Below are 23,002 nucleotides of genomic sequence, written 5' to 3' on the forward strand. Positions count from 1 at the left end.
CTGTGTTTACATGTTTAACAAACCGTCTTATTGACATTCATTAGTTATTGTCGTCCAATCTAGTAGTCGGTATCCTGATCTAACTATCATTCCACGGTACACCTCCTCCTCCTCCTGCTCCTCCTCCTCCTCTTCTTCTTCTTCTTCTTCTTCTTCTTCTTCTTCTTCTTCTTCTTCTTCTTCTTCTTCTTCTTCTTCTTCTTCCACGTTAAAAGTTATACTCAATCAAAATAAGAAAACCACCTTATGTGATGTTCTTACGGTGTGGATTAGGGTTTCCGACAATAGATTCAGGAAAGATAATTTTTATTCGTTAAAATATTATAGAAAAAGTAGACCAAATATAATTTTGAACTGATTTGAAAGAAAATAGAATGACTCGGAAGTAAACCAGTAAAACTATCCGTCCTTTACCTGTATGACATTTGTACCTGTACATGATACGTACACACAAGTCCGTCAACACTTTACAGTTTACACTTTTAACTGGTACCACTGACCACTCAAAATCTCTGACTCATAAAAACAGAAAATAAAAATATACCCATGGGAATGTTAGTTTCTCAGAAAAAAATCGATATTTGTAATAATTGAATGATAATGTTTTCAATGCTATCAGATGATAATTAATAATTGGCCGTCATGTGCAATCTCTCATATTTGAACATACATGTCCGCAGGGAGCAACTTGGAAGACAAATTAGATATGATTAAGATAAAAAGCATCGGACCCTTTTACCGACTCCACTAAACACAGGACATTTTTTGTATTTACCCCGAGGCTAAAACGATATTGATAAAATTGTTGTAATTCATTTTCCAAATTTGCCTTCATGCACTTTAACTTATTCGGGAGGAAATGCACAGGACTCTGACAAAGGTCACAATCTATAACTTATATCGGAATGTAAGACACAGGATTCTGACAAAGGTTACAATCTATAACATGTCGGAATGTAAGACACAGGACTCTGACAAAGGTTACAATCAAAAACTTACGTCGGAATGTAAGACACAGGACTCTGACAAAGGTTAGAATCTATAACGGTATAACTTATGTCGGAATGTAAGACACAGGATTCTGACAAAGGTTAGAATCTATAACTTACGTCGGAATGTAAGACACGGGATTCTGACAAAGGTTACAATCTATAACTTATGTCGGAAGTAAGACACAGGATTCTGACAAAGGTTACAATCTATAACTGATGTCGGAATGTAAGACACAGGATTCTGACAAAGGTTACAAATGTGGCAGGTTTAATTTAAATAGTGTATATAGTGATATGGTTGCCTTCCAGCATCGCGCTAGGGGGATTTCCCTAAGCTTAGTCGTTAGAGCGACAGACCAGTAAGCCGATGGTCGCTGGTTTGATCCCCGGTGGAGGCACACTACTCTCTTTTCTGTTACACAAAATATAACTTATCGCGGAATTTAAGATACAAAAGTTACAAGTACGAAAATTATATTAACATCGACAGTATTGATGTAGTGTGTATTTCACTGTTATAGTCCATACTGTATACTCGAACACTTCCGACTTCATACCGATGTTCTTTATCATTACAGGTGGTAAATTCACCTGATGCGGGGGACACTTCGACTTCCAATGACGTCATAGTCGCCATATTGGAGATCGTTTTCAAGTAGTGAACGGACGTGATATCAACGACTGTCAAGATGGCCCTCGACGAAAAGCTCATCGCTCTTAATGATGACGTAACAAGAGCTTTACTTCCTGTCATTATAATCATTGCATGTTTAATGTTAATTGGTTTTATAGGAAATCCCCTGGTGATGTATTTCTACGGATGTCGGATGAAAGCGACACCATCGTACATGTTCATCGTCACTCTCGCCATCTTTGATATGATGTCGTGCACAATATCAATGCCATTTGAAATATATGAACTTTGTCATTTCTATACGTTCGACAGTCCGGAAGCTTGTCGCACACTTCGCTTTATCAATTACTTTGCGAGCATTGCTTCCGGTGCAACTCTAGTCGCAATTGCTGTTGACAGATATCGTAAAATCTGTAAGCCGTTTGATAGACAAATTAGCATTAAACTGGCGAAGGCTATAATTGTGTTTGTAATCATATTTTCTGCAATGACGTCATGGCCAAGTTTAGTGTTTTACACTGTAGTCCCTGTGAATGTGACGGAAGACCCCGAACTTGTGGGGTTCGACTGCACGACAAGACGGGATGAGGATTTCAAAAGATACATAACAATATATAACCTTATTTTGTTTCCAATTTTCATAATCTCTATAATAGTGCTCGTCGTTCTCTACTGCCTTGTGGGTAAACAGCTGTTTCACTTAAAGAACTTCCGGTTTTATTCATCAAGGAGAAGCCTCTCGCCGACAAAATCAAACAAAAGCGAGGCTATGACAATGTCTATCAGTCTGCCATCTCCGACAAAAAACGACAAGGGAGACAACCATAATATAAACACCAACAGACCACTGTCTCTCTCACCATCAGATCTGGAATCCGACATAAACCGGAAAAATACGGAAATTATTGGAGATGTTGAATTTACCGATATTTCTGCTGCGAAAGAATCCGAGGAAAAACGAATGGAAACGAAGATAAGTTTTGATACCACCTCTTCGCCTTCGTCCGATACAAGTACAAGTGGCGCGGGCATACCAAGAAAGGAACATTCATCTTCTAGTGCTACGAAAGAAAAGAAACTACAAGCTCAAAATATTAACACAAAGCGATACACCATCATTACGATCTCGATTAGCATCGCCTTTGTTCTGAGTTTCCTCCCCTATTTGAGTCTTGTGACTTGGCGGACTTTGGCGAGTGATTACGAGCCGAATCTGCTGTCAGAGTCCGCCATGGTAGCGTTTCAGCTCTTTCTGAGGTCGTTTCTCATCAGTAGCGCTAGTAACCCTGTAATATACGGGTTCCTCAACACAGAGTTTAAGGACATGACCCTGAGAGCGTTAAGGAGAGTGTGTTGTTGCTGTTGTATGAAAAAGGAAGCAAGGGATCTTTCTAGATCGGAGCTAAGCGGCCACACCGCATCAACATAGACAATATGGACCTGCAATTTAGGTTTGGATTATCGTGTACAGCCATGCGGACAAAACATTTAGGTGATTTGGACTTTCTGCCGGATTATCGTATACAGCCGTGCGGAAAAAACATTTAGGTGATTTGGACTTTCTGTCGGATTATCGTGTACTGCCGTGCGGAAAAAACATTTAGGTGATTTGGACTTTCTGCCGGATTATCGTATACAGCCGTGCGGAAAAAACATTTAGGTGATTTGGACTTTCTGTCGGATTATCGTGTACTGCCGTGCGGACAAAACATTTAGGTGATTTGGACTTTCTGTCGGATTATCGTGTACTGCCGTGCGGACAAAACATTTTCGGTGATTTGGACTTTCTGTCGGATTATCCTGTACAGGCCTGAATACTCAAAGACCCAGTTGCTGATTCATATGGTGCTGTGTTTTGATAGTTTATAATCACACCTTAACTAAAACCAACAGGTTTACTGAATATCGCATGTTCTTGGATTGATATCAGGGAACTCGCCTGAAATCGAAATAAACCCCGAAGAGATTTTGTTGTACTGTAATAAAATCACGTACATTGGAGTAATCACTGACTTACGGATATTTTCACGAGGATTACCTCTTCTATTCTTGAGAAGTAGTTTTTGTCGTTTGTGACAAGTAAAATGATGAATTGAGCCCTTCTCAGCTGTTAAATGTGTATTGGATGTGCTATAGAATCTGTAGTAACGCACTGTTATTTGTATTAGGAAGAAGGCAGCTGTATCAATTAATCACATCACATTATGACGTCACAGACATAAAACCTGAAACGTTTCGAGCAGTTTCAAAGAAATTTGAGGCTCATGACGATGTAAAATGTTTTCAATAACTTTTAGTATTATTGTAACACGAATATGAACTCTTGTGTTAATTGTAAAACAATCTGAGTTGCGATATTGATTCTCCTCATTGCCATATTACTGGTGTCACGTGACGTGAAGCTGATTATCACGTGATAGGACTAAACATTGTATACTTTTTCCTCGATTAGATGGTGTATAACAAAGTGAAACATGATATTATTATTGTGAATGAATCTCCTTTTTTCATATTGAATTTTCTTTGCTTGTAATCCCATTAGGGGGAAGCTTGGCGTGTACTTTGACCTCTGTTGTGTACTTTTAGATTGTCATAGTGATATACAGAACATAGTATTATTTACCATGGATTAATTGTTTCTACCTGTTAAAGTGTACGTAAAATATTTGGTAATATTTTGTTTTTTCGTACTCTAACTTTTTATATTGTTTCTTTTAAACATTGTTTTACGTATGTATGTATATAATGTTTGTCTGTCGGTTATATCATTTGATTTCGGTACACATAAAGGATTTTTATAGTTGTTGTTGTGGATGAACTGCTATGATAGATGGTATCTTTTTTATCAGCATGTGTTAGTTGTTGCGGTGAATTACAATGATAGATGGTGTCTTTCTTAACCTTAACAGGGATGTTTTATGTGTTCATTCATCAACAATGAAAGATGAACATCTCTATGAAGAAAGCTAAATGGTGTGGAACAAATCACCTTTAACGAAAGCCAGTCACCCAGAACGAAAGTCCTTAAACGTCCATAGCAAAAGTTAATCATCTAAAACAAGGAATGATCATCTAGGACGAAAGCAACTAGATAGAAGCTAATTCCTCAATGACGAACGTTGATCACCAAGATCGACGAAAATTCATCCATAACGAAAATTCATCACCCAACACACAGATCATTCATTTGTAACGAAAGTCATCACCCAACACACAGATAATTCATTTGTAACGAAAGTCACCACCCAACACACAGATAATTCATTTGTAACGAAAGTCATCACCCAACACACAGATAATTCATTTGTAACGAAAGTCACCACCCAACACACAGATAATTCATTTGTAACGAAAGTCACCACCCAACACACAGATAATTCATTTGTAACGAAAGTCACCACCCAACACACAGATAATTCATTTGTAACGAAAGACATCACCCAACACACAGATAATTCATCCACCACAAAATCTAGAACGAAGGTAATCCATCGGAAGTAGTTCGTCCGTGACTAATCTATAAGCCGATAAGCTGTAATGTACTAGAGTTGTATTTGGTGTCTGACATTGATTTTTGTTTGTTGTCGTCTTATAACAATTTCATTTGTATGTTGATTTGCATGTTGTGTATTTTTATACAAATCTACTAACGACTGACGTCATACATATTTTATCACAGTACTGTTCCCCTACGCCTATCTATGTGGAGCTTTTTCCCGGGTAGACGTTCAAATTTATTATTGTGGACATTCTCCAGTAGATGTTCGGATTTATTAGTGTAGACATTCCCCAGTAGATGTTCGGATTTATTATTGTGGACATTCCCCAGTAGATGTATCTGATGTTGTTTATCGGTGTTGTTACATTACTTACATTATATGTACATTATTGTCGTTTGTTTAACCATAGAAAAAAAACTTGATATACAGGGTCCATTCTCATTTCTTTAATTCATTGCAAATCTTTAATTAAGATATATTTTATTTATATACGATTTGAATTGAATAAGACGACAATACTTGTAATTGTGTTTGTGATATCACAGAGCAATCATGTACATCGTAGACGTTAAATTGATGAAAGTTTAACTTATTATACAATGTATTTTGAATATTAGAAATAAATATTTACTGTTTTTAATTATCTGCTACAATGTATAACAGTGCTAATATGTTTAATTATCGAATATTAATGACAAAGATTTTTTTCCGCATAGAATGAAAATTAACTAAGGAATTAAGTACACGTGTACGTTTTATATATATATATAGATATACACGATGCTTCAGTTTATATGGCAATACCTGTCTAAACCGGAACTGTTTAATCCGACAACCTCTATACACCTGATATTAGCCCATTTCCTATTGTATTTATTTCTACATACGACGTTCCATTATTGATGTTTTATTTGTGTTTATAAACCTGTAACCAAGTTGTACTACACACAGGGACTTGTATAACACACATACACGACTGTGTTGTTGGTGCCAAGTCCCTGTGATATATTTCTGTATAACTTTATACATATATCAGTTATCACAAACACAAATATTTTATTGTAAAACATGGATTTAGACAGGTTCCTAATCGGGTATATGTTTTAAACAGAGAGCACAATAAAGAATTGAGGACACGGATTTATATAAACTATATAGTGAATGATTTATGTAAACCGTACAGTGAAGGATTTATATAAACCGTACAGTGAATGATTTATATAAACCGTACAGTGAAGGATTTATATAAACCGTACAATGAAGGATTTATATAAACCGTACAGTGAAGGATTTATATAAACCGTACAGTGAATGATTTATATAAACCGTACATTGAATGATTATATAAACCGTACAATGAAGGATTTATATAAACCGTACAGTGAATGATTTATATAAACCGTACAGTGAAGGATTTATATAAACCGTACAATGAAGGATTTATATAAACCGTACAGTGAAGGATTTATATAAACCGTACAGTGAAGGATTTATATAAACCGTACAGTGAAGGATTTATATAAACCGTACAGTGAAGGATTTATATAAACCGTACAATGAAGGATTTATATAAACCGTACAGTGAAGGATTTATATAAACTGTACAGTGAATGATTTATATAAACCGTACATTGAATGATTTATATAAACCGTACAATGAAGGATTTATATAAACCGTACAGTGAATGATTTATATAAACCGTACAGTGAAGGATTTATATAAACCGTACAATGAAGGATTTATATAAACCGTACAGTGAAGGATTTATATAAACCGTACAGTGAATGATTTATATAAACCGTACATTGAATGATTTATATAAACCGTACATTGAATGATTTATATAAACCGTACAGTGAAGGATTTATATAAACTGTACAGTGAAGGATTTATATAAACCGTACAGTGAATGATTTATATAAACCGTTCAGTGAAGGATTTATATAAACTGTACAGTGAAGGATTTATATAAACCGTACAGTGAAGGATTTATATAAACCGTACAGTGAAGGATTTATATAAACCGTACAGTGAAGAATTTATATAAACCGTACAGTGATGGATTTATATAAACCGTACATTGAAGGATTTATATAAACCGTACAGTGAAGGATTTATATAAACCGTACAATGAAGGATTTATAGAAACCGTACAGTGAAAGGTTTTTACTCAAAAAACGTATATATGTGTATAGTGATTATTTCTTATTTAATTATTTATGTATTTAATGACAATGATGTCTTTTGCTAAATAAAACTTGTGGAAAATAATGTAATTTTTGAGTCATTTGTTCTTACGACTGGTAATAAGAAAATGCACCGGTAAAATGAGGAATAAGAACCGAAAACTGACCGTCGTGGATAATCATCATTCTACCCGGGTTTACACAGTGCGTGTTGACACTATCTGTCCAACACAAACAGGGAATTCTAAATGAGTATGTCATCTGGCAAAAAGTACAGAAAAAATAAAGAAGTGAAATCATATAGTCCTGACCTATTGTTCAGACCCCATCTACACAAGATCTCAGAGACGGTAGACAGGTGAAGTGTTACATATCGAATGTTGGTAAGATGTTTTACAGATGACTCTACCTATAAACAGGTAAGTTGATACAGACAGTTCCGTACATCTCTCTGTGGTGTGTACTCCTGTCATTCATAGTGTTATGATACACAGCCTCGCGTATTACCGTAAACGATACATCACTGTTTAAAATCTCCAAGGTCATTCGTTTCCCTGTAAACTTCTCTACCTCACAATTGTAAAACTGTGTACCTGGGTAGCTTGGACTTTTATGGCAATGAAAAATAAATTCATGACATTCTTTAAAATATTTTAACATTTCAATTACATTAGGCCAATGTATTAAACCAATATTTGCTACCACGAACAACCTATATGTATAAATATATATATATATATGTGTGTGTGTATTCAATTTCAAAATGTTTTATTAACAAGTCAATAGGATTAGACACCCGGCATAGCCTATATAGTCTTGTCCTATATGTACATGTATATACATATATATGTGTATCGGAGTTGTCTCCCATATACAAGCAGTCAGGTTTGTAGATCTTTCGAAGGAACTGCCAATCATTGACCGATTCCAGATTATTTTTTATAGAAGAAGTTCTATAGGTCTCTTCACGTGTAACTCTTTTATGGCAGGAGGTACATTCATAGCAAGGCTAGATATATCTTTAAACACTATCTCTAAATTACGACAATGACAAGGCTCGTATATAGATATATACATTTTGTTGTTTGTCATTGTTGATTGTTTAAAAACAGAGTTATGTTAGGCATGGCCAATTGATACCATCTAAACTACGAAAGGTCCATCCGGAATTTATACAAGTAGGTCAAAGGTTTGCTAATGAACCTGGTCGAATGGTGTTGATGACAAGGATTTCTATTCATTGGACACAGCACAAGTAGGTCAAAGACACTCTACTGAACCTAGACAATTGGTGTGACGACAGGTTCGATTACGCATGAGCAGACACGAGATGTTTTTGAACGATTGTTAACCGAGATTCTCGCCACGTAATTATTTCTAAGTCTGTCTATACCTCTTCATACCTTCCATTGTTAGTAATCAAGCGATGTAGCTCTGTAAGGGCGCTCCGGGTAGCTCTAAAAAGGATTTGTGGAGATGTATACACTGTTTGACATCAGATGTTAAATTCGTAACTATATGTGTGACAAACTGGCCGTAAATATCTAGGTGTGAGGACTTATAAACACAGACGGAACGGAGCCCTATCTGTGACGATGAATACCACATTAAGTTGGGCAGTATAAAGACCCTCATCTGCTCTGTTCAAATTGAAAGTAAAATCCACAGAATGTACAGACCTGTCCAAAGACAGAAACATTAAACAATAAACAAAACTTGTTTTAATAAATGATTCAAATCCATAGCCGCATATTGCAGATGTTTCTCTCTTTAAAGTACAAAGTTACTTTGTATATTGATGTACACTGTACATGTTCATTAACTGAAGTTGTGAAATACACAGTTTATAGTGTTTAATGTTTCGATAAAGGAGTTATACAGTTAAAATTAGGTAGCATACAAGTTAGCTTGAAGTGCTAGTTTACGTAACAGTATCATATACTAGTAGTATATACAAAAAAAAAGTATATCATAAAGTCGCCAAGTAACAATACAGTACAGTGTAGCATGACTCCTTAAGACTCCACGTCACAGTAAGATAGTATATATAACATAAGTCGTCATGTAACAATACAGTACAGTGTAGTATACATCCTTAAGTCTCCACGTCACAGTAAGATATTATATATAACATAAGTCGTCATGTAACAATACAGTACAGTGTAGCATGACTCCTTAAGTCTCCACGTCACAGTAAGATAGCATATATAACATTAGTCGCCATGTCACAATACAGTACAGTGTAGCATGACTCCTTAAGTCTCCACGTCACAGTAAGATAGTATATATAACATTAGTCGCCATGTAACAATACAGTACAGTGTAGCATGACTCCTTAAGTCACCACGTCACAGTAAGATATCATATATAACATTAGTAGCCATGTAACAATACAGTACAGTGTAGCATGACTCCTTAAGTCTCCACGTCACAGTTAGATAGTATATATAACATTAGTCGCCATGTAACAATACAGTACAGTGTAGCATGACTCCTTAAGTCTCCACGTCACAGTAAGATAGTACAGTCAAACTTCGATGTTTCGAAGTTCAAGGGACTAACAGAAAAACTTCGATACAGCGGGACTTCGAATTATTCATGGTTGACAATAGATCGATGTTTTCTTGATACTGGCCATATCTGTTAACGTTACATGTCCTCAGTGTCTTCGTGTTGATCGTCGCCTGTCAGGCTCACATCGAAAAGTTTACTTAATTTATACCTCGAACACAACAAAATAAAAATTCTTTTCATTAATTATACCTAAGCATTTTATTAATTAAACAAAATATGTATCGGTTACAAAACACTTATATCGCGTTTAACAGATGAAACAAAAGAAGTACAATGCACACTTACGTAAGTCGTTAGGCTTTTCTGCGAAAGACACGTGCGTTTACGTTATGTGCATATAAAATACGGAATGCCGATCGGTTGGAGAATGCATGATTGAATGACAAATAATCGATTTACTTGGATATTTATGTAAAAGTTTGAAACGTGACACTTTGAATATGAGTGAAGCCATCGCTAATTGTTTGTGTTTAAAATTGGTCCGGTTGTTTTACAGTTCCGAAAATTTACTCACCGACCGCTGATTTCAATGGCGGCGGAGATTATCAGAGACGACTACCGAAATGTTTTACCGGAGTGATTATATGTCATGGCTTCTAAATACACTTTTTATCTATCAATTTGGTCTGATTATTAATAAACCCCATGACTGGGAGTGACAACACACGCTATCGTTATCCCTATTGTCAGTCAGGGCATTTGGGGGAGAGGTGTGAAATCTTGCCGCAGGGGTCACGACAAACACCTGTCCAGTGGTCAGTACAGGTAAATTTTTTGTTCGAATCATGAGATGTCAATTACCTATAATATCATAGCTAACGGGTCATGAAAAAAGTTCGATACATCGAAAACTTCGATTTATAAAAATTCGAATCATACATAGTTTCGTTAGTAGTGTTATATAGTGAGAAAATTCGGGACCAAGCAAAAAGTTCGATACAGCGAGAAATTCGAATCAACGAAGTTCGAATCATCGAGGTTTGACTGTATATACAATGTATAACATTAGTCGCCATGTAATAATACAGTACAGTGTAGCATGACTCCTTAAGTCTCCACGTCACAGTAAGATAGTATATATAACATAAGGTGCCAAGTAACAATACAGTACAGTGTAGCATGACTCCTTAAGTCTCCACGTCACAGTAAGATAGTATATATAACATTAGTCGCCATGTAACAATACAGTACAGTGTAGCATGACTCCTTAAGTCACCACGTCACAGTATCAGATAGTATATATAACATTAGTCGCCATGTAACAATACAGTACAGTGTAGCATAACTCCTTAAGTCTCCACGTCACAGTAAGATAGTATATATAACATTAGTCGCCATGTAACAATACAGTACAGTGTAGCATGACTCCTTAAGTCACCACGTCACAGTAAGATATCATATATAACATTAGTAGCCATGTAACAATACAGTACAGTGTAGCATGACTCCTTAAGTCTCCACGTCACAGTTAGATAGTATATATAACATTAGTCGCCATGTAACAATACAGTACAGTGTAGCATGACTCCTTAAGTCTCCACGTCACAGTAAGATAGTATATATAACATTAGTCGCCATGTAACAATACGGTACAGTGTAGCATGACTCCTTAAGTCACCGCGTCACAGTAAGATATTATATATAACATTAGTCGCCATGTAACAATACAGTACAGTGTAGCATGACTCCTTAAGTCTCCACGTCACAGTAAGATAGTATATATAACATTAGTCGCCATGTAACAATACAGTACAGTGTAGCATGACTCCTTAAGTCTCCACGTCACAGTAAGATAGTATATATAACATTAGTCGCCAAGTAACAATACAATACAGTGTAGCATGACTCCTTAAGTCTCCACGTCACAGTAAGATAGTATATATAACATTAGTCGCCATGTAACAATACAGTACAGTGTAGCATGACTCCTTAAGTCTCCACGTCACAGTAAGATAGTATATATCCTTTAGCCCTGATGCCATGGTAAAGTAAAATTGCATGAATGATCTTACATGAAAATTTTCATCGGATCGACCGTGATTTAACGATCGACTTAACAGCAGAAGCAGGTCTACTACGGGTGTTACTGAAATATCGATTGAAATTAAAATGTATTAATTGCAAAATTAAAAAGAGAAGATTGAATCTGGACACGAACAAATGAAAGTAATCCAGGATATAAAATAATTCCTGATCCCATTGACGGACTTTAAGTGACCTCACGAGAGCACGTGCATTGCATGACTATGGGTTGTTTATTACGAGCTGTCAGTGCCCTGTGTAACACGAGCTATCAGGTTGAACCATCTGGCTCGGAGGAACCAAGACAATTTAAATTTTATTTGACTAGTATTGATTTTCAAATTTTCAATTATTTGTCTCTGTGTAAACTGCACATCGAGGTAAACATTTGGCCTCCCGACTGTCTATCGTTATTTTGTGTGGAACCGATTTATTGAGTATATATCAATAGCAAGTGTACAAAAATCCCATTTAATTTTCAAATAATAATAAGAATTAAAAAAAATTCAATAAATGATTAAGATAAAAATAAATGTCACTAAAAAAAAAAAAATAGAAAATGAAGAGACACCAAAATCAGGCACTGAGGAGACATGACGAAAAGAAAGACAAACCTTCGAATATAGGAGACGTCAAAAAGGGAAGGCAAAAACACGAATTGAAAAGACAGCAAAAAGGAAAGGCGAAATCACGAACTCAAAAGACACCAAAAGGAAAGGCAAAAACACGAACTCAGAAGACACTGAAAGGAAAGGCAAAAACACGAACTCAGAAGAATCCAAAAGGAAAGGCAAAACCACGAACTGAGAAGAATCCAAAAGGAAAGACAAAACCACGAACTCAAAAGACACAAAAGGAAAGGCAAAAACACGAACTGAGAAGAATCCAAAAGGAAAGGCAAAACCACGAACTGAGAAGAATCCAAAAGGAAAGGCAAAACCACGAACTGAGAAGATACCAAAAGGAAGGCAAAAACACGAACTGAGAAGATACCAAAAGGAAAGAGGCAAAACCACGAACTGAGAAGATCCAAAGGAAAGGCCCAAAACCACGAATCTGAGAAGACATCCAAAAGGAAAGGCAAAACCACGAACTGAGGAAGACAGAAAGGAAAGGCAAAACCACGAACTGAGGAAGACAGAAAGGAAAGGCAAAACCACGAACTGAGGAAGACAAAAGGAAAGGCAAAACCACGAACTCAGAAGACACCAAAAGGAAAGGCAAAACCACGAACTGAGAAGACACCAAAAGGAAAGGCAAAACCACGAACTCAGAAGACACCAAAAGGAAAGGCAAAACCACGAACTCAGGAAGACACCAAAGGAAAGGCAAAACCACGAACTGAGAAGACACCAAAAGGAAAGGCAAAACCACGAACTGAGAAGACACCAAAAGGAAAGGCAAAACCACGAACTGAGGAAGACCCAAAAGGAAAGGCAAAACCACGAACTGAGAAGACACCAAAAGGAAAGGCAAAACCACGAACTGAGAAGACACCAAAAGGAAAGGCAAAACCACGAACTGAGAAGACACCAAAAGGAAAGGCAAAACCACGAACTGAGGAAGACAGAAAGGAAAGGCAAAACCACGAACTGAGAAGACACCAAAAGGAAAGGCAAAACCACGAACTCAGAAGACACCAAAAGGAAAGGCAAAACCACGAACTCAGAAGACACAAAAGGAAAGGCAAAACCACGAACTCAGAAGACACCAAAAGGAAAGGCAAAACCACGAACTGAGAAGACACTGAAAGGAAAGGCAAAAACACGAACTGAGAAGAATCCAAAAGGAAAGGCAAAACCACGAACTGAGAAGAATCCAAAAGGAAAGGCAAAACCACGAACTCAGAAGACACCAAAAGGAAAGGCAAAACCACGAACTGAGAAGACACCAAAAGGAAAGGCAAAACCACGAACTGAGAAGACACCAAAAGGAAAGGCAAAAACACGAACTGAGAAGACACAAAAGGAAAGGCAAAACCACGAACTGAGAAGACACCAAAAGGAAAGGCAAAACCACGAACTGAGAAGAATCCAAAAGGAAAGGCAAAACCACGAACTGAGAAGAATCCAAAAGGAAAGGCAAAACCACGAACTGAGAAGACACAAAAGGAAAAGGCAAAACACGAACTCAGAAGACACCAAAAGGAAAGGCAAAACCACGAACTCAAAAAACATCAAAAGGAAAGGCAAAACCACGAACTGAGAAGACAACAAAAGGAAAGGCAAAACCACGAACTCAAAAGACAACAAAAGGAAAGGCAAAACCACGAACTCAGAAGACACCAAAAGGAAAGGCAAAACCACGAACTCAGAGGACACCAAAAGGAAAGGCAAAACCCACGAAATGAGGAGACTTCAAAAGGAAAGGGAAAAAACCCACGAACTGAAAGAAACAAAAAGGAAAACGCAAAACCACGAACTGAAAAACACCAAAAGGAAAGGCAAAACCACGAACTCGAAAACATCACAAAAAAAATGGCCAAACACGAACTAAAAGGGACACCAAAAGGAAAGGCAAAACCACGAACTAAAGAATCCAAAAGGAAACCCCAAAACCACGAACTAGGAGACACCAAAAGAAAGAAAAAACCACGAACTAAAGACAACAAAAGGAAAGGGCAAAACCACGAACTCAGAAAGACACCAAAAAAAGGCAAAACCACGAACTGAGGAAGACAGAAAGGAAAGGCAAAACCACGAACTGAGAAGACACAAAAAGGAAAGGCAAAACCACGAACTGAGGAAGACACCAAAAGGAAAGGCAAAACCACGAACTGAGAAGACACAAAAGGAAAGGCAAAACCACGAACTGAGGAAGACACCAAAAGGAAAGGCAAAACCACGAACTCAGAAGACACCAAAAGGAAAGGCAAAACCACGAACTGAGAAGACACAAAAAGGAAAGGCAAAACCACGAACTCAGAAGACACCAAAAGGAAAGGCAAAACCACGAACTCAGAAAACACCAAAAGGAAAGGCAAAACCACGAACTCAGAAGACACCAAAAGGAAAGGCAAAACCCACGAAATGAGGAGACTTCAAAAGGAAAGGCAAAACCACGAACTGAGAAGACACCAAAAGGAAAGGCAAAACCACGAACTGAGAAGACACCAAAAGGAAAGGCAAAACCACGAACTGAGAAGAATCCAAAAGGAAAGGCAAAACCACGAACTGAGGAAGACACCAAAAGGAAAGGCTAAACCACGAACTCAGAAGACACCAAAAGGAAAGGCAAAACCACGAACTCAGAAGACACCAAAAGGAAAGGCAAAACCACGAACTGAGGAAGACACCAAAAGGAAAGGCAAAACCACGAACTGAGAAGACTACCAAAAGGAAAGGTAAAACCACGAACTCAGAAACACCAAAAGGAAAGGCAAAACCACGAAATGAGGAAGACTCAAAAGGAAAGGCAAAACCACGAACTCAAAAGACAACAAAAGGAAAGGCAAAACCACGAACTCAGAAGACACCAAAAGGAAAGGCAAAACCACGAACTCAGAGGACACCAAAAGGAAAGGCAAAACCCACGAAATGAGGAGACTTCAAAAGGAAAGGCAAAACCCACGAACTGAGAAGACACCAAAAGGAAAGGCAAAACCACGAACTGAGAAGACATCAAAAGGAAAGGCAAAACCACGAACTCAGAAAACACCAAAAGGATGGGCTAAACCACGAACTCAAAGACACCAAAAAGGAAAAAGGGGAAAAAAGGAAAACCACGAACTGAGAAGAACCAAAAAAGGGAAAAGGCAAAACCACGAACTGAGGAAAAACACCAAAAGGAAAGGCAAAAACCACGAACTCAAAGCAACAAAAAGGAAAGCAAACCACGAACTGAGGACCAAAAGGAAAGGAAACCCGAACTAGAAGACAAAAGGAAAGGCAAACCACGAACTGAGAAGACCACAAAAAGAAGGGCAAAACCACGAACTGAGGAAGACACCAAAAGGAAAGGCAAAACCACGAACTGAGAAGACACAAAAAGGATGGGCAAAACCACGAACTGAGGAAGACACCAAAAGGAAAGGCAAAACCACGAACTGAGAAGACACCAAAAGGAAAGGCAAAACCACGAACTGAGAAGACACAAAAAGGAAAGGCAAAACCACGAACTCAGAAAGACACCAAAAGGAAAGGCAAAACCACGAACTGAGAAGACACCAAAAGGAAAGGCAAAACCACGAACTCAGAAGACACCAAAAGGAAAGGCAAAACCACGAACTGAGGAAGACATCAAAAGGAAAGGCAAAACCACGAACTGAGAAGACACCAAAAGGAAAGGCAAAACCACGAACTGAGAAGACACCAAAAGGAAAGGCAAAACCACGAACTGAGAAGACACCAAAAGGAAAGGCAAAACCACGAACTGAGGAAGACACCAAAAGGAAAGGCAAAACCACGAACTCAGAAGACACCAAAAGGAAAGGCAAAACCACGAACTGAGAAGACACAAAAGGAAAGGCAAAACCACGAACTGAGAAGACACCAAAAGGAAAGGCAAAACCACGAACTGAGAAGACACCAAAAGGAAAGGCAAAACCACGAACTCAGAAGACACCAAAAGGAAAGGCAAAACCACGAACTGAGGAAGACATCAAAAGGAAAGGCAAAACCACGAACTCAGAAGACACAAAAGGAAAGGCAAAACTACGAACTCAGAAAACACCAAAAGGAAAGGTAAAACAACGAACTCAGAAAACACCAAAAGGAAAGGTAAAACAACGAACTCAGAAGACACCAAAAGGAAAGGTAAAACAACGAACTCAGAAAACACCAAAAGGAAAGGCAAAACCACGAACTGAGAAGACACCAAAAGGAAAGGCAAACCACGAACTGAGAAGACACAAAAAGGATGGGCAAAACCACGAACTGAGGAAGACACCAAAAGGAAAGGCAAAACCACGAACTCACAAGACACCAAAAGGAAAGGCAAAACCACGAACTCAAAAAACATCAAAAGGAAAGGCAAAACCACGAACTGAGAAGACAACAAAAGGAAAGGCAAAACCACGAACTCAAAAGACAACAAAAGGAAAGGCAAACCACGAACTCAGAAGACACCAAAAGGAAAGGCAAAACCACGAACTCAGAAAACACCAAAAGGAAAGGCAAAACCCACGAAATGAGGAGACTTCAAAAGGAAAGGCAAAACCACGAACTGAGAAGACACCAAAAGGAAAGGCAAAACCACGAACTGAGAAGACACCAAAAGGAAAGGCAAAACCACGAACTGAGGAAGACACCAAAAGGAAAGGCAAAACCACGAACTCAGAAGACACCAAAAGGAAAGGCAAAACCACGAACTCAGAAGACACCAAAAGGAAAGGCAAAACCACGAACTGAGAAGACACCAAAAGGAAAGGCAAAACCACGAACTGAGAAGACACCAAAAGGAAAGGCAAAACCACGAACTCAGAAGACACCAAAAGGAAAGGCAAAACCACGAACTGAGGAGACATCAAAAGGAAAGGCAAAACCACGAACTCAGAAGACACAAAAGGAAAGGCAAAACCACGAACTCAGAAGACACCAAAAGGAAAGGCAAAACCACGAACTCAGAAGACACCAAAAGGAAAGGCAAAACCACGAACTGAGGAAGACACAAAAAGGAAAGGCAAAACCACGAACTGAGAAGACACAAAAAGGAAAGGCAAAACCACGAACTGAGAAGACATCAAAAGGAAAGGCAAAACCACGAACTCAGAAAACACCAAAAGGATGGGCTAAACCACGAACTCAAAAGACACCAAAAGGAAAGGCAAAACCACGAACTGAGAAGAATCCAAAAGGAAAGGCAAAACCACGAACTGAGGAAGACACCAAAAGGAAAGGCAAAACCACGAACTCAAAAGACAACAAAAGGAAAGGCAAAACCACGAACTCAGAGGACACCAAAAGGAAAGGTAAAACCACGAACTGAGGAAGACAGAAAGGAAAGGCAAAACCACGAACTGAGAAGACACAAAAAGGATGGGCAAAACCACGAACTGAGGAAGACACCAAAAGGAAAGGCAAAACCACGAACTGAGAAGACACAAAAAGGATGGGCAAAACCACGAACTGAGGAAGACACCAAAAGGAAAGGCAAAACCACGAACTCAGAAGACACCAAAAGGAAAGGCAAAACCACCAACTGAGAAGACACAAAAAGGAAAGGCAAAACCACGAACTCAGAAGACACCAAAAGGAAAGGCAAAACCACGAACTCAGAAGACACCAAAAGGAAAGGCAAAACCACGAAATGAGGAAGACACCAAAAGGAAAGGCAAAACCACGAACTGAGAAGACACCAAAAGGAAAGGCAAAACCACGAACTGAGAAGACACCAAAAGGAAAGGCAAAACCACGAACTGAGAAGAATCCAAAAGGAAAGGCAAAACCACGAACTGAGGAAGACACCAAAAGGAAAGGCTAAACCACGAACTCAGAAGACACCAAAAGGAAAGGCAAAACCACGAACTCAGAAGACACCAAAAGGAAAGGCAAAACCACGAACTGAGGAAGACACCAAAAGGAAAGGCAAAACCACGAACTGAGAAGACACCAAAAGGAAAGGTAAAAACACGAACTCAGAAAACACCAAAAGGAAAGGCAAAACCCACGAAATGAGGAGACTTCAAAAGGAAAGGCAAAACCACGAACTCAAAAGACAACAAAAGGAAAGGCAAAACCACGAACTCAGAAGACACCAAAAGGAAAGGCAAAACCACGAACTCAGAAGACACCAAAAGGAAAGGCAAAACCACGAACTGAGGAAGACACCAAAAGGAAAGGCAAAACCACGAACTCAGAAGACACCAAAAGGAAAGGCAAAACCACGAACTGAGAAGACACCAAAAGGAAAGGCAAAACCACGAACTGAGGAAGACACCAAAAGGAAAGGCAAAACCACGAACTCAGAAGACACCAAAAGGAAAGGCAAAACCACGAACTCAGAAGACACCAAAAGGAAAGGCAAAACCACGAACTGAGAAGACACCAAAAGGAAAGGCAAAACCACGAACTCAGAAGACACAAAAGGAAAGGCAAAACCACGAACTCAGAAGACACCAAAAGGAAAGGCAAAACCACGAACTCAGAAGACACCAAAAGGAAAGGCAAAACCACGAACTGAGAAGACACCAAAAGGAAAGGCAAAACCACGAACTCAGAAGACACCAAAAGGAAAGGCAAAACCACGAACTCAGAAGGACACCAAAAGGAAAGGCAAAACCACGAACTGAGAAGACACCAAAAGGAAAGGCAAAACCACGAACTGAGAAGACACCAAAAGGAAAGGCAAAACCACGAACTGAGAAGACATCAAAAGGAAAGGCAAAACCACGAACTCAGAAGACACCAAAAGGAATGGCAAAACCACGAACTCAGAAGACACCAAAAGGAAAGGCAAAACCACGAACTGAGAAGACATCCAAAAGGAAAGGCAAAACCACGAACTGAGGAAGACACCAAAAGGAAAGGCAAAACCACGAACTGAGAAGACACAAAAAGGAAAGGCAAAACCACGAACTCAGAAGACACCAAAAGGAAAGGCAAAACCACGAACTGAGAAGACATCAAAAGGATGGGCAAAACCACGAACTGAGAAGACACCAAAAGGAAAGGCAAAACCACGAACTCAGAAGACACCAAAAGGATGGGCTAAACCACGAACTCAAAAGACACAAAAAGGAAAGGCAAAACCACGGACTCAGAAAACACCAAAAGGAAAGGCAAAACCACGAAATGAGAAGACACCAAAAGGAAAGGCAAAACCACGAACTGAGAAAACACCAAAAGGAAAGGCTAAACCACGAACTCAGAGGACACCAAAAGGAAAGGCAAAACCACGAACTCAAAAGACACCAAAAGGAAAGGCAAAACCACGAACTCAGAAACACCAAAAGGATGGGCAAAACCACCAACTGAGAAGACACCAAAAGGAACGGCAAAACCACGAACTCAGAAAACACCAAAAGGAAAGGCAAAACCACGAACTGAGAAGACACCAAAAGGAAAGGCAAAACCACGAACTCAGAAAACACCAAAAGGAAAGGCAAAACCACGAACTCAGAAAACACCAAAAGGAAAGGCAAAACCACGAAATGAGAAGACACCAAAAGGAAAGGCAAAAACCACGAACTCAAAAGACACCAAAAGGAAAGGCTAAACCACGAACTCAAAAGACACCAAAGGAAAGGCAAAACCACGAACTCAGAAGACACCAAAAGGAAAGGCAAAACCACGAACTCAGAAGACCCCAAAAGGAAAGGCAAAACCACGAACTGAGAAGACACCAAAAGGAAAGGCAAAACCACGAACTCAAAATACACCAAAAGGAAAGGCAAAACCACGAACTGAGAAGACACCAAAAGGAAAGGCAAAATCCAGCAATTTAGAAGACACAAAAAGGAAAGGCAAAACCACGAACTCAGAAAACACCAAAAGGATGGGCTAAACCACGAACTGAGGAAGACAAAAAAAGGAAAAACAAAATCCAGCAATTTAGAAGACACAAAAAGGTCAGTTTTCGTTGTCCAATCCTTCCTATTGTTTCATTTCCTTTTTGTTTTGTTGTCCAATCCTTCCTATTGTTTCATTTATCTTTGTTTTGTTGTCTAATAACTTTTTTATTTTCCTTGCCCCATTTTCTATTGTCATTTTCCCTTTTGTGTTGTATCCTCTATGTTCCTTTTGTTACCTGTCTGTTTTGATATCGCGTGTCTTCCAGTTCACATTCACTTTAATCTTTGTATATCTTCACATTGACAACACGGACGCTAACATAAATGTACCTATATACATACAGATCAATGTAATATGAACTTACCTGTGTATTTACCTATACTAATCGATCTCACCTATAGAAAGATAAGTAAAACACTACATCTACCTGTGGACACAAGGGGAATTACAGGTGTATAACGACTATGGGCTATTTAATGTAGACAAGCTCACCTGTTACAAACCAAGTACTTTAAGAGATTTAAATCTCAAATACTCAACACCTATTATGATAGAGAATTATGAATTGAAAGACTTACTCCTTAAGTCGTGTTCCGGAACCACGAGAGATATGTTACTATTTCCAGTCTAAGATTTGTCACCTTGGAATATGCATGGACGCAATAATAATTTATCAATAAAATCAATGTTTAAGATATTTGGTGTTTTTGGCATGATAAAAATTATGATTTTTTTTAGAATATTAAAAATAATATAGTTTAGGGCTAGCAACAAGTATATTGTACATTGTTTAGAAAGAGGAAAACCTAACGTATGAAATTTACAGCCTAACAGCGTAATCCTGGTACGAAAAAAACAACTTGTATGTGGGTTAAATGGGACCATATCATCCCCCGAAGGCACCAGAAATCCAACACCACCCCCCTATAGAGAGATCAGCATGATCCGCCAGCTTCCGGTGAGTAAGGGCTTGTTCTGTGTGGTTATAAACAACAATACATGTATACCAATTGTTATTTATATGTAATTTGGGGAGAAGCCTTGTTAGCTAAACCAAGTCATGATCAAAGGGTGCGACTATTAAAGACGGAGGTTAACACGAATTATAATGGTGGGTAGTTCATGTTCAGAGAAAAAAAAGAGCATTTCTTTGAATTACATTTCCCTTGGATCCGATGCTTGGCCTTGAACTAATCACTAAAGTGACCGAGATTATTGAAACGGTATTCCATCAATGTAGCTGTTATTCAAAACCATTAGCCACTGATGTATTTGGCTGATGAACGAATTTCAATCATAAACATATATATATATGTATTATTATATTAAAATGTAATCTTTTATCAGAATCACAATTCCTATATATGTTTATGACACACTAATAACATAACTATTTACACAACATGCTGTCTGGATTATACAGATATTATTGTACAGGTACATTTGTATATTATACAGGTATATTATACAGGTATATTATACAGGTATATTATACAGGTATATAACACAGGTATATAACACACAGGTATATTATACAGGTACGTTATTACATCTACATGGAGCGTAGTGACTAAATTTTTACCCCAAATATATATTCAGACTCATCACACAAGAAACAATTATAGACGAAATCAAGTTGAAAAGTCAGTAAATACGAGAGAATGTATTCGGTCAGAAAAGCATACTAACAGCGGGCACTGGAATCACACAGGAACTGAGAGTCGGTCACATAGTAACGATGTCCAATGTAAAACAGGACAAACAATATGTACAACATGTAGTTTACTCCACTGTAAAACAGGATAAACAATATATACAACATGTAGTTTACTCTACTGTAAAACAGGACAAACAATATATACAACATGTAGTTTACTCCAGTGTAAAACAGGACAAACAATATATACAACATGTAGTTTACTCCAGTGTAAAACAGGACAAACAATATATACAACATGTAGTTTACTCCAGTGTAAAACAGGACAAACAATATATACAACATGTAGTTTACTCCAGTGTAAAACAGGACAAACAATATATACAACATGTAGTTTACTCCAGTGTAAAACAGGACAAACAATATATACAACATGTAGTTTACTCCAGTGTAAAACAGGACAAACAATATATACAACATGTAGTTTACTCCAGTGTAAAACAGGACAAACAATATATACAACATGTAGTTTACTCCAGTGTAAAACAGGACAAACAATATATACAACATGTAGTTTACTCCAGTGTAAAACAGGACAAACAATATGTACAACATGTAGTTTACTCCAGTGTAAAACAGGACAAACAATATGTACAACATGTAGTTTACTCCACTGTAAAACAGGACAAACAATATATACAACATGTAGTTTACTCCAGTGTAAAACAGGACAAACAATATATACAACATGTAGTTTACTCCAGTGTAAAACAGGACAAACAATATATACAACATGTAGTTTACTCCAGTGTAAAACAGGACAAACAATATATACAACATGTAGTTTACTCCAGTGTAAAACAGGACAAACAATATATACAACATGTAGTTTACTCCAGTGTAAAACAGGACAAACAATATATACAACATGTAGTTTACTCCAGTGTAAAACACGACAAACAATATGTACAACATGTAGTTTACTC

General features: G+C 38.0%; 1 protein-coding gene across 1 annotated transcript; it reads left to right on the forward strand.

Moving 5' to 3' along the window:
• Positions 1–1,575: 1,575 nt before the first annotated feature.
• On the forward strand, positions 1,576–7,398 carry LOC117316709 (gastrin/cholecystokinin type B receptor-like). Its single transcript, XM_033871460.1, has one exon. It carries the CDS (start codon positions 1,682–1,684, stop codon positions 3,053–3,055), a length of 1,374 nt encoding a protein of 457 aa, XP_033727351.1. The 5' UTR covers positions 1,576–1,681; the 3' UTR covers positions 3,056–7,398.
• The last annotated feature ends 15,604 nt before the right edge of the window (positions 7,399–23,002 follow it).

The sequence above is a fragment of the Pecten maximus genome, chromosome 18 (genome assembly GCF_902652985.1).
Source record: "Pecten maximus chromosome 18, xPecMax1.1, whole genome shotgun sequence".
NCBI classification, from domain to species: Eukaryota; Metazoa; Mollusca; class Bivalvia; order Pectinida; family Pectinidae; genus Pecten; species Pecten maximus.